This window comes from Rhincodon typus, chromosome 2 (assembly GCF_021869965.1).
Source record: "Rhincodon typus isolate 14 chromosome 2, sRhiTyp1.1, whole genome shotgun sequence".
NCBI classification, from domain to species: Eukaryota; Metazoa; Chordata; class Chondrichthyes; order Orectolobiformes; family Rhincodontidae; genus Rhincodon; species Rhincodon typus.
In genome coordinates, this window is record NC_063333.1 from 55,416,635 (window position 1) to 55,430,132 (window position 13,498).

Genomic DNA, 13,498 nt, shown 5'->3' on the forward strand with positions numbered 1-13,498 from the left:
TGGTTGTCTGGACACCACCATACACTGGAGGAGATGAGGGCCCCAGTGGATGCCTCTCAGCATGGGAGTCTTCCCTTTCTCCATTGGGAATTCAACATGGAAGGTGTTGCACATGACATTCTGTACGCGGCAGTTACATCAGTTCAGGGATTCGTAAGCCACTTACGTTTTCTGCAGGTTTCAGTTGTCAATTTTCCATACTAATAGTAATTTCAGAATATTGCGGTCCCTTTTCCATTATTTGACAAGCATTTTCCTCAATTTTTGCTTGCATTTTTGCCCCATGCTCCTGTTCTTTGGGTACTTGGTATGAGGGGGTGGAAAGCTGAATGCAGTATATGTCCTTGTTAGAACATAGAATAGTACAGCACAGTACAGGCTCTTCAGCCCACAATGTTGTGCCGAACTTTTACCCTAAACCTAAGGTCTATCTAACCTCCACCCCTACCTTATACTATCATCCACATGCCTATCTAATAGCCGCTTAAATGCCCTTAATGAGGCCGACTCCACTGCACTCTCCGGCAATGCATTCCACGCCCCTACCACTCTCTGAGTAAAGAACCTACCTCTGACGTCTCCCCTATATCTACCTCCACTCACTTTAAAACTATGCCCCCTCATAATAGCTACCTCCACCCTAGGAAAAAGTCTCTGACTGTCTACTCTATCTATACCTCTGATCATTTTGTACACCTCTATCAAGTCACCTCTCATTCTTCGTCGTTCTAAAGAGAAAAGCCCGAGCTCTCTCAACCTTTCCTCGTAAGACCTTCCCTCCATTCCAGGCAACGTCCTGGTAAATCTCCTCTGCACCTTTTCCAACGCTTCCACATCTTTCCTGTAATGAGGGACCAGAACTGGACACAATACTCCAGATGTGGCCAAACCAGGTTTTTGTATAGCTGGAGCATAACTTCACGGCTCTTGAACTCAATCCCTCTATTAATGAAAGCTAACACACCATACGCCTTCTTAACAACTCTATCCACCTGGGTGGCAGCTTTCAGGGAGCTGTGGACATGAACCCCAAGATCCCTCTGCTCCTCCACACTGCCAAGAATCTTTCCGTTAACCCTGTATTCTGCTTTCAAGTTTGTCCTTCCAAAATGAATCACCTCACACTTTTCAGGGTTAAACTCCATCTGCCACTTCTCTGCTCAGCTGTGCATCCTATCAATGTCCCTTTGTAACCTAGAACAGCCCTCCACACTATCCACCACTCGACCCACCTTCGTATTGTCCACGAACTTACTAATCCACCCTTCCACTCCTATATCCAAATCATTTACAAAAATCACAAATAGAAGAGGACCCAGGACAGATCCTTGTGGTATACCAGTCTGCCAGTCAGCCTGACAAAACTTGTTGTTATGATGTAAGTTCTGTGTTTTATAAATATTTTTAACATCATTTATGTAAAGTTTAAACTCTTGGTTTCTGAGTTGGTGAGAAACATGGGTTATTCTGTGTGTCTAAGTTAATAAATAATGTGTTAGTATTTCTGTAGCTACACCATTTTTATTGCAACATTTTTGAGGCCTGGCTTTAGGACTAATGGGTTTCTGTGTACCTTAATAGGGTTTTACAACTGAGCAAGATAAATTAACATAAGTTTAGAAGGATACTTTTTTTTAAAACTGAAGGAAAACCATAGGTTAGACTGAGTTTTATTAGTTTATTTTGAGTTGTAAGCAGTATTGTGAAGTCCTTGGATAAAAACGACTGTACAGATTGGGGATGCTGAGGTGAGAAGAATATACCGAAGGTAGTATTATTTGCAGACCAGAAGTGTTGGCATAAAACCTTGAAGAGTATACCTGAAACAGACTGAATTTAAGCTCAGGGGCATGAATAACTCCAATAAGTAGTGATCAGTAGTTCTAGTCTAAGTTAAAGTCGCAAGTGACTTAAATCTACCGAGTTGTGAGAGGCTTTGAGGTGGGCTGCATTGCATCATTGCAAGTGTTGTTTTAATTTGATAACTTCCCAGCGAAGTTTTTGTTTTAGTTACACTAAATATATAGTATCCCTTGCCAAGCAGTTGAACACTCATTGATTTCATTTGTTTATTTCCTATTTGTTTCTTCACAAAAAAAAGAGGCTTAAGGAGCGGTCAGTTAGCTAAATAGCTAGAATGCGATGCAAAGTAATGCAACTGAGCAGTTTCAGTCTCTTTTCTGGATTAAGTATTGCTTGGGGGACTGCCTCCTGGCCTGGTCCCATAGTCGTAGATTCGTAAGCCTTGGACAACAACCACATGACATGAAAAGAGAATTATAAACAGGGCATTTCAAAAGAGTTACAAACAGACACTTTGGGCGTAAGCTCAGTAGGCGAGATGATTATCATGAGGGTTAGAATAATGCCAACAGTGTGGGTTTGATTATTGTTCAGGCTGAAGCAGATTTGAGGACAACAGTCTCATGCTGATTCTTACAGTGCATCGGCACTCCTGGAAATGACACGTGATTTTTTGCTTTGTTACAATAACTTAAAAGTGCCTTATAGAAGGGATTGATCATTAATTTCTCAAGTTTCTCAAAAGATGAATAAAGAGAGAATTGAAGGCTCATTTCAGATGATGGCCTGCCTTGCTGCCATGGTTACACCCATGTCTCTGTCCTCCTGGAAAAGGAACAAACGGAGGTGTACATCAGAAGCCTTGCAGCCTTCTGTGGCTGGTGGGTGCTGTGGAGAGGAGCTGGAGTGCATCACTGTCACCAGAAATCAGATTTTAATTTAACTTTCCTTTGATGTTTTTGTTATAGTGAAATAATCATCTCCCTTTCACATGGAACACTTAATTGACTTCTGATACCAGAAAGAGGTATAAAGAGTGATCCCCGGGCCACTGGTAGCTTGGCTGATGCTCACAACATTGTTGTGATATACCTCTCTCCTCAGCAGAGCCTGATTCACTTTCATGTCAATCGTAAAATCTCTGGAAGACCCAAAGCAGAGTCAAAAAACTTTATCTCGTGAATTTGGTCGTGACAGGGCATAATGACATAATCCTGTAAGATAACAGATTCCCTTTTTGCTAACAAATCTTTTTCATGTTTTTTATCCAGTGGGATCAAATAAGTAATCAAGGTCCAAAGGAAACCCCCAGTCCACCACAAATATCCATTAAAAAATGCCTTTTCAACAAATAGTTTACGAAAAACACTTGATTGCTATTCAATGCTTTAACATTTAATGATATGAATGATCTCCATTAAAGTATTCATGAGTCAATAAGCCACTGGTCCTGAGGAAACTCCGTTTCTTATCCAATAACATACTCACTGGATACATTGCTTATAAAGGATGAACAGGACCAATATAATGGTTTGTATTTCTTTCATTAATTTAGTCAAAGTGAACCTCACGTAGAAACAAAAACCTGCTGCCGCATGAGCATAAGGCTCAGGACAGATGTAGGCCATTCAGCCCATCAAGTCTGCTCTAGTATTTAATGAGATCATTGCCGACCTAATAATCCTCAACTACATTTCCTGCTTTTCTCGCGTAACCTTTGACTTCTTTACAGATTTCAAATTTGCCTGCCTCAGCTTTGAATGTAGCACACAATCTGCGGAAAGGGATTCCACAGATTCAATTCCTTCTGTGAACAGAAATTTCTTTTAAAACATCAGTTCATCAAATCTGCGACAAAAGTATCCTCAAGGAAAGGGATCCATTTTTAAATTAACCATTAATGACCAACTAAGAAATGTAAATAAAGACAGTTCATCCCTCCTCAACCACGAGTTTAATGACTGGAACAGTAACAAATTGGGGAAAAGTCATCGGTATTTTCTACATACTTCCATTATTACAGGGTATGTTTAAGTTGTACACAATACGTGAACAGGAGAAACAGAATTTGCCCCTACAACAAGATTGTAATCATTTAAGACCCTCGCCCTTTGACCCTAGTTAAACATTACATGGAACAAGTAATGGCATTATAAAATCTTAAGAGACTTCCATCAACTATCAATGTTGTCTGCCTTACAAATCCCTCCACATCAGCCTAAATAAAAGGATCTATTCTTTTTCTCTTGTATATAGACACACATATAGTCAAAGAGCATATTGAGGAAATTTAGAAAGTGCCACAGTGAATATTACTAGAGAAGCTTAAGAAGTAGAGAATTAGGAAGAGAGGGATAAACTAGATTAAATTTGGGCAAGAAGGCTAAAAAACAAGGTGTTCATGTTAAGAACAGTTTTTCAGAATGGTTGGGTGTAGATAGCAGTATTCCACATGGCTGAGTTCTGGCCCCAGTCTTGTTCATTGCATATATTATTGATTTGGATGTTAGCCTCAAACATACCAAAGCTAGAAGAGGATACCAAAATAGGTGTAGGGTTAACTCTTTAGAAGTCTTAAGGAAACTCTGCAGGAGCAGCGACAAGATGAAGAATAGGGCTAGAAGTGGCAGATGGAATTCAATGCCAGTAATGTCAGGGGTGTTGCACTTTGGGGTGGCATAAACAACTTTAAAATAATGAAAAGATAGGACAAGGTAAAATGAGGCAGAGCGCTTCGAGTAGTTAAATAGATTGGCTGAGAATTACAGAATCACAGAATTATTACAGTGCAACAGATATAAAACACAGCAGGAGAAACTTCATTTTTACAAGGTGTTGTGAGCCAATTGAATTCACTTCCAGGGTTTTTGGTTGAGGCAGAAACTACATCAACACTCAAAATTGGTTTGGATAGCTGGATGAAGGAAAAGGAGATAGGAAGATCTGGGAATAGGGTCAATAAGACTGTTTGTTTATGTAGAGGAGAAACCACAACACTAGCTGTTGCACAATATGTTGTTTTACTCAAAAAAAAGTCACAGTTCATGTTATGTTAATGACAGTTCGTTGTTATCTACCTTTTGGACAAGGTCCATCACATTTTTTACACTTTCTCTGGTCTCCTTCATCTACCTCATATGTACGAGGGCTGCAGGTTCGAACACAAGAGCCGAGGTCTGTTACCACATAGTTATCTAAAATATGAAGAATGCAAACAATTACAATATCCAAAAGAGGTTTTAAAATTCAATTGATATTGCTCAGCTAAATTCAACAGAAAAGCAGTTTAATTTCAAAGTCAGAGGAACGAATTCGGAGTCAGAAATACAAAGTTTTTCAGTGACACAAAAGGACCCAAACGTTCATACATAGGCACATTCCGATTATGAACCTCGCTTAATCATCAGTACTGACCCCAACTACTCACAACAATGGGTCATTGTTGCACAGTGCCTTTACCAAATATTTTCATGCTAGAAATTTGGTTTCCCTGACCCACAAAAGCAGTGGGAACCAGACAGTTCCAACATTTTGGTTTCTCATCGCTTGATGAATAACAATAAACAGTGGTGGGGTTATAGAGGCTTATAATCTAAACTGCAATTTATGAAATCAAATTCATGATAAATTGAAGACAATGATGGCCCTTTTATCTGTCCTTCCACCAAGCTAACCATTAGCTGGATCACTGATGAGATGGTGAAGTTTCAGTGGAAGTCTATCGCCTCTTAGTTTGCTTTTTTCATAGCTAAAGAACTACCCATTTATAACAACTGGTGCTAAAAATGAATATTTTCAGAACATTTAAACATACGGGGACACTTCTTCACACAGGTTGCTCCAAAACTGTATTTCCCATCTGGATTAGGTTTCAGTTGATACGTGCGTGTATCGTAGACTTCCAAACGGGGACATGATTCTTTGCAGGTATCTCCATCTCTGAACCTCTGACATGCCTGAGGGGAAAGATAACATTGGCACATTTAGTACACTTGCTTCTTTATGTCATTCTGCTCATTGTACCTGCTGCTGATAGTAACATGTCCTTCTATTACTGAAGTCTTGCAATACCCATGGAACACTCAAATTCTGTAAACCCTGCCGGTCAGTTCCAACAGTCACAAATTTAAAAAAAAACAAAATCCAGAATGTTATTTCACCTTAAGCCCTTACAGCCAGTACACAGAATAAAACACTGAAGTCAAGTCACTGGTCTTTAAAACTGTAATGAAATGGGGCACATAAAGCACAGCTTGGATATTGCCCTCTGTAGGCTCCACTATATGAATTACATGTTATTGCTGCCTGTCAAGACAGTGATAGAACTGTTACTTATTCTAGCACCCAGACTTCCTTTTGAAAAACGAACTAACACTAAGAAGCAAAGATGTTATGACAACCTATACAAAACCCTGCTTCGGCCTCAACTGGACTACTATGTCCGACTCAGGACACCCAACTTGAGGAAGGATGTGAAGTCATTGAATAGGCTGCAGAAAACAGTTGAGAATAGGTCAGAGGATGAAAGATTTTTTTTTAAACATGAATGGATACACAAAGCTGGGGCTTCTTTTCTTTAGGAAGAGAGGGTCAAATGGAGATTTGAAAGCATGCCTAGAATGATAAGACTTCAGGACAGAGCAGATAAGGAGACCTGTTCCCAGTTGCAAAAGATTTGATAACCAGAGGGCACTGATTTAAAGTAACTGGCAAAGAACTAGGTCAGCATGAGGAATTTTAGTTACATAGTGAGTGGTTGAGCTATGGAAAGCACTAAGAGAGTAGTGCATGATTGTGAGAAACAGGAGGAGGAGCAGGCTATTCTGCCACCAATTCTGCTCCACCATTCAACAAATCGCATTGGGACCTTCAATCTACTTTCCTCAATTGCCTGACCCCCCAATAACACTCAACTCCTTTGAGAATCAAAAATTAGTCAAAGACAGAGTCAATCATCATTTTCAAAAGGGAATTGCTTGAAAATCTGAATCAAGAAGAATTACATAGCCATGAGGAAAGCATGATGGAGCCGGACTAGTTGTGTTGCACTCCTGGACGGTACGCAGGGATATGATGGGCTGAATGCCCTCATTCTGATGATTCGATGATTATATGGCCAAACCTCCTTGATCCTGCACACAGATCAGTCCTCAGCTAAAGCAGATATGTGGACCAAGGTCAAAGGAGAACCGGCAGGATAAAAGATGAAGTATGTGTTTGTTGTATTCCACAACACAGGGACTTTACAGGGAAGAGAGCACCATTTCTTTTTTCGCTGATGTTTGATGTGTTTGATTATGGGTTTGATTAAGAAGGTTGCTCTGCTTTTGAGAGATTCAGAGCCAGCGATTCTCTGATCAGCACCGTGAGTGTGTGGCAGGCAGGAAAAGTGGCACTGTCTTACAGCCTCACAACTGAGAATGTTCACCAGATTATGAGCCATTCAGCTTATCAGGAGCTGACTAGTGAGGATCACAACATGCACAGGCCTCAACACTGGGGGTCTGCCTTGCCAGAAACCAGCAGCTAGATCACCAACTTCTAACAGACTGTTGGTTGAGGCCTAGACTTCAGGGGATTTAATGATGAGACAGTATGTGGATTGCTTGTGCTTCTGATGTGGTGGGGTCTTGAGGAGAGAGGGGATCAGGGAAGTCTGAGGCAAGGACGCCACCTTGATCCCCATCTGTGTTTTCAATTGCCTCCATATTAGGGCAAATTTAGGCCCTGCCCTCAAACTTGCAGTTGATTGTCCTGGCTCCCAATGATGAACCAGGCATGTATTTCATCTGCTGAGAGGAAGGTATTCAATGTGGTGGTGAGGCCATTAACTGAACATGTAAAGGCCTTAGTGGGCTTCCATCCAGGCATGGTGGAGAGTAGGGAGAGAGTATCTGTCCATGGCCAATTAGTTCTCCTTCTTGCCACCTCTCCCACCATTTCCAGGAAGGGGAACCTCTACCCACAGAATGAAATTATTCAGCCTAGTCTTTCTACACTGGCTCACTGCGAGACCAATTTGCCAAATGCCATTCCCCAACTTTTCCCTGATAATACAAGTAGACAGCAGAGGCCAAAAGCTGTGTCAGGACTCAGGGTCCTAATGGACCAATAGGGAGCAAGATAGGTAGTCTCCACTACTGCCAGCATAGGAATACCTAACACTACACACCAGGTCTAAATTACTTTCAAACTATGCGTAAGGAACTGATACTGCAGATACAAGTTAAGGCTTTAAAAGTAGATTTTCAACTCAATACCTGATCTTGACATCAAAGTTACAATGTATTTTGAGACAATATGTTGTGACTTGCTCGTCCTAATATGTAATAGTCATACACCATGAGCTAGCTGGTTTACATTTTCTTATTCCACAGCAGCAGGGAAGAATATTATACTTTGTTTAAAAGTCAGATTCAATAACATCAAAAAGATCCTCTAAATTCCACACCATACAGATAATAAACAATATTTGAAAATAATAAATAAAAACTGAAAATGTTGGAGAAACTCAGCAGGTCAGGCAGCGTTTTTTGAAGAAGGGTTCTGTTGGATTAGAAAGGTTAACTCTGTACCTCTCTCCATGAATCCTGCCAGACCTGTTGAGTTTCTCCAGCACTTTCCTTTTACTTCAAATGTCCACCATCCGTATTTTGCTTTTATTTGAGAGGTAGTAAAACACACTTAACTCAAACAGAGAAATTAGTAGCAACAAATAATGCACCTTCTTACCAGGCAATCGTATTCTCTAGGTCCAGTGCATCCAGCAGCACACTGAGTGTGGCAGCAGTCGCTAGGGTTTTGACCTCTACATCGACCTGAACACTGCTGAGCACAGATTTTCTTTGTGACTGTAAACGTGGCAGAGATTGGTGAAAACATTTCCATCACTTCTAATAGGTGGACACAATTCTAACTTAAGTCACTGAAACTGATACCTGAACTAAGTGCAGAAAGTGATGTCGCCCAGACGCTGTGTTTACTGTTTAACAGCTACATTCAACCGGAACATTGCTTTATATTCCTGTTCCCCACATTCACACAGCAGTAGTTTGAGAAAGAATAATAAGAACATGGAAATAAGTGAATATTTTCTAGATTTTCTTCATTACCTTTGGAAGTCCAGGAACATCATATTGAGAGTATGTAGAATGAATGACAGAGTAAATTATGTTTTGGGATGCAGTGGAAGGTGGAGATGAAGATTGAATGGGATTTGCACATTTATGTATTATTCATTTATTTAATTTATACTTAGCCAAATCAATAACCTAAACAACTGCATTTTAAATTCTGATTTAAGCCATCAATCTTTTTATTAAAATGTCTAACTGTCTGGATGAATGAAAATGGTGCAATGTTTCCCTTTTCAGGGAACTGGTTCTGACATATAAAACGAAGATCATTTGTCTAACAGGGAATAATATATTTGCAGCTATTTCATAGCATGCTGATTTTAAAACAGCCAGATGAACAACAAAAGGTTCATTGTTTAGCCTTCAAGGTTAAGGGAATGTGAGCTGCATAAACAATGGGCCATATTGTCAGGGCCCTGAAGATGGGAATGGAGTGTAGGGTTTTCTAAGAGTTCCATTGCTGAGCATGCATCAATTTTAAGACACTGCTCCTAGCACTGGTAACAATCAACAGCAAAGGGGAGAATGGGGCACAAATATGTAGATGAATTCCACACTTCAGCTGATCCACTTCCATCCACACTGGCTCTAAATGGTCAGGTGAACTGTCACCATATAGGCTAAGGACTCACCCCAATGAAAACACGAAATTTCATCAGGTTTCCCCCTCTTCAGAGGCAGATTTCTCTCCCAGTGACAATCCCAGTCAAAAAGAACTGTTGAAATATTTCCAGTTTTGCATGGTGCATGTTTAAGAAGATTTAACTGTATAGCAATATGATTATCCTTTGCCATTCAACCAGCAACTTTTACAATGCACTGAAAGGCCAGAATTTCATCAGGTTTTTGGGATGGATGCAGAGGCGGGAATCCTGGTAAAGTGCTGGAGAAGGTGTTGGGTAACGGGCCTATCATCCTCTGGCCATTTTTATTCAGCAGTGGGGAAGATGAGCCCTGCCTGCAGAGCCCTATTGAGCCAATGAACTGGCCAATTTAAGGGTCTTTGCCATCTTCATTTTACCAATAGTGGGTCGAGTCCTCCAGATGAAGTCTGGCAGTATCACAATGAGTTATGGCTGATTGGGACAGGAGGGCGGGGATCCTTTTCAACCACTTTTTGGCCCACAAAGGAGGCCCCAGCAACAATGGGTGGTCTCTTTCCAATAACACCTCTCCTCCCCCTTGTCTGGACCAGGGGCCTGTCACTCACATCACTTTGAGGGTGCACATCATTCAAGCACCTTCATCCTCCAGCTGTAATGCCAGTGGTGGCCACTGCTGGATGACAGTGTTGGCAGCAGGCAATTAATTGGCTGTCATCTGTAAAATGGGACCTCAAGTCCTGCTTCCTGCTGAATCTGGGTAAACCCCACTTTCAGCCTTTGCTATGGGATGCCTCTGAAGAATGCCAGAAATGCACTTTGCCTATTGCTAAAATTTAGCTGGAAATAGCTGAAATAGAGATAGAGAGACAGACAGGTAGGTGATGAGCAGAAAGAGGAGGGATAACACAAAAGAAAGAGCAACAGGTAGGAATGGGTAATATTGCTAATGGTAAGAAGAATGAATGAGGCAGGGTAGGGAAATGAAAAGATCAAATGGGAAGGAGGTGCAGGACAGAAGAGAAAAACATTTGGATAATTAGGGGGACAAAACAAGAGAGCACTTTCTCAGAGTACATTTTAATGCTCTGTGGGTCAGGGCACAGCGCTTCAGAGGTAATGTCCCTTTTCAGTGGTGCAATGAATCTTAAATTCAGTTAACGTGATTTCTTTTTGGAGAACAAGGGCTAATATGCTATTCAGAGAGCAAAGGTGTCAGGAAGTTGAATAAGGTTTGGGTGGGAGCAAGTCATGATGGCCAGACGAAGCCACAGTACTGAAGAAATAATTTGAAATTTATGGAATGCAGGGATTTTCAATTCTCCTCTCAGTGAAATATCTATTCAGGGGTGCAATCGAACAAGACTGGAGTTTGGCTAACATGGTACCACTTTTTAAGAAAGGTGGTAAGGAAAAGCCAAGGAACTATAGACCGGTGAGCCTGAGTGGTGGGCAAGTTGTGGAGGGGATTCTGAGGGACAGGATTTACATATATTTGGAAAGGCGAGGACTGATTAGGGATAGTCAACATGGCTTTGTTTGTGGGAAATTGTGTCTCACTAACTTGATTGAGTTTTCTGAAGAAGTGACAAAGAAGACTGATGAAGGCAGAGCAGTGGACATGGTCTATATGGACTTCAGTGAGGCGTTCAACAAGGCTCTGCATGGCAGACTGGATAACAAGGTTAGATCACATGGAATACAGGGAGAACTAGTCAATTGAATACAGAACTGCCTCAAAGGTAGGAGACAGAGGGTGGAGCATAGATAGGGTGAAGAGTCAATGTCTTTTCCCCAGGGGACAAGAGTCCAAAACTAGCGGGCATAGATTTACGGTGAGAGGGGAAAGATTTAAAAGGAACCTAAGGGACAACTTTTCAATACAGGGGGTAGTGTGTGCATGGAATGAGCTGCCAGAATTAATGAACGCTGGTACAATTACAACATTTAAAAGGCATCTGATGGGTATATGAATAGGAAGGGGTAGAGGGTTATGGGCCAAATGCTGGCAAATGGGACTAGATTAATTTCGGATATCTGGTCGGCATGGACAAGTTGGACCGAAGGGTCTGTTTCTGTGATATATATCTCTATGACTAAGTTGTTCTCAGGACTTCAGAGCTAAGGAACTCTTTACTTGCCTCAATCTTTTCCTTCACTTAAAAATTTTCAAGCTTTAAAACTCAAGCTTGGCATTAATTATTGATTTTTTCTATCTTGGTGGCATTTTCAACAAATACTCTTCTCGGTCCTTTACCTCAGTTTCACAACAACTGAACTGAAGTGATATTTAGAGTACATCTACAAACATCAGTTTATGACGTTGGCCTAAACATCAATTTAAGATCATGATATTAATATAACATTTAACATAAGTAGAATCACATTCGCTGCTAATCTCCTTTACTCCCTGTATCTCCAGTGGCTTAAGACGCAATGTCATCCATGTTGCCCTTTGTTGTGCAAGTTAGGTGGATTGGCCGTGCTAAATTGCCTGTAGTGTTCAGGAATGTGTAGGTTAGGGGGTTAGGTGGGTTATAGGGGTATGGGTCTGGGCTAGATGCTCTGACGGTCGGTGTGGACTTATTGGGCCGAAGGGCCTGTTCCAACACTGTAGGGATTCTATGATTCTATTCCACGAAATGCACTGTGATCCTCCTGAAAAGATCACGAGCATGATGTAGCAAGATGTCTTTCATAATATCAAAATCCTGAAAAAAGCAAACTTTGACTTCACAGCTGTGTTGAGCAGGCATCTTGTAGGCTTTTGAGAAATAGTGGAGCACTAAAATTTGACCATTAGTTGCATTTTTAGAAGGTGAAAGCAGTCCACGAGTGTCTGCTCAAAGCACAGTCTAAAATAGCTTTGTGCCCCACACCCTTTCAAGAGAAATCTCGTACTAAGTCATCACAAGAATTGTCTGATTTTTAAACATGTAATTGTGAATCTTCTCTTAGTAGTTGGAAAGTTAACACTTACATTTCTGACAGTTCTCTAAACCTGGACCCCAGCAGGCTCCATCTTGACAATCTGGGTGACATTTTGAACCTATAAACCGAAAAAAAACTTGCACTTAAACAAAACAAAATCAATCCAAAAAATCAATAGTAGAATAATTAACTGTAAAATAGGTGGTTAAAATTTTAATCATATTCCTCCCAAAATGGTGAATCAAAGAGTACGGCTCATATTTGAAGAGAAAGGAAAACCAGCAGATTTAAGTATTTTCTGGGAGTCTTCAAGAGGAAAGAACACAATTCACTTAATATCCTAAAGGATTCTGATCTTTGAGGATAGTTTCCCACACAGAATTTCTGTTAAAAACTTTGCAAAACCATTCAAAGCTAAAAAAAATTTAGATCTTAATAATCCGGAGCATGCACTGCACTAGTGGTTAGCACTGCTGCCTCACAGCGCCAGGGACCCAGGTTGGATTCCGTCCTCAGGCAACTATCTGTGTAGAGTTTCACGTTCTCTCCATGTTTGCATGGGTTTCCTCCAGGTGTTCTGGTTTCCTCCCTCAGTCCAAAGATATGCAGGCTGGTGGATTAGCCATGGGAGATACAGGGATAGGGTAGGGGAGATGGGTCTAGGTGAGATGATCTAAAGGGGGTTGGTGTGGACTCGATGGGTCGAATGGCCTACTTCAAACTGTAGGAATTCTATGATGTATTGCATTCATATTTTAATATTCTCTGTCCTGCAGTAATAATATTCCACATAGACAGATTTGCAGCTATCAGTTTTCCATGTGAGTCTGATCTCACAGCCAGACACCTAAGTCTGAACGTGGCTTCTAGAATGACAATCCCGACATTGGGATGAATTCTGATTCAGGAACCCAGAAGAGCAACTGCAGAAAATTGGACAAGGCGGTCAATTAAGGAGCTGCCAATCAGAAGTTGCAGAGATAGTAGGAACTGCAGATGCTGGAGAATCTGAGATAACAAGGTGTA

General features: G+C 41.0%; 1 protein-coding gene across 2 annotated transcripts in view; it reads right to left on the reverse strand.

Annotated features, from left to right (window-relative positions):
* egfra (epidermal growth factor receptor a (erythroblastic leukemia viral (v-erb-b) oncogene homolog, avian)) overlaps nucleotides 1-13,498 on the reverse strand; it is a 257,981-nt gene that overhangs the window by 64,674 nt on the left and 179,809 nt on the right. For both annotated transcript variants that reach the window (XM_048610937.1, XM_048610944.1), the window contains exons 5-8: nucleotides 12,522-12,590; nucleotides 8,536-8,654; nucleotides 5,618-5,759; nucleotides 4,881-4,997 (exon numbers count right to left, since the gene is read on the reverse strand). In XM_048610937.1, the coding sequence (XP_048466894.1) occupies nucleotides 4,881-4,997; nucleotides 5,618-5,759; nucleotides 8,536-8,654; nucleotides 12,522-12,590 (447 nt within the window). The remainder of the gene's footprint in view (nucleotides 1-4,880; nucleotides 4,998-5,617; nucleotides 5,760-8,535; nucleotides 8,655-12,521; nucleotides 12,591-13,498) is intronic.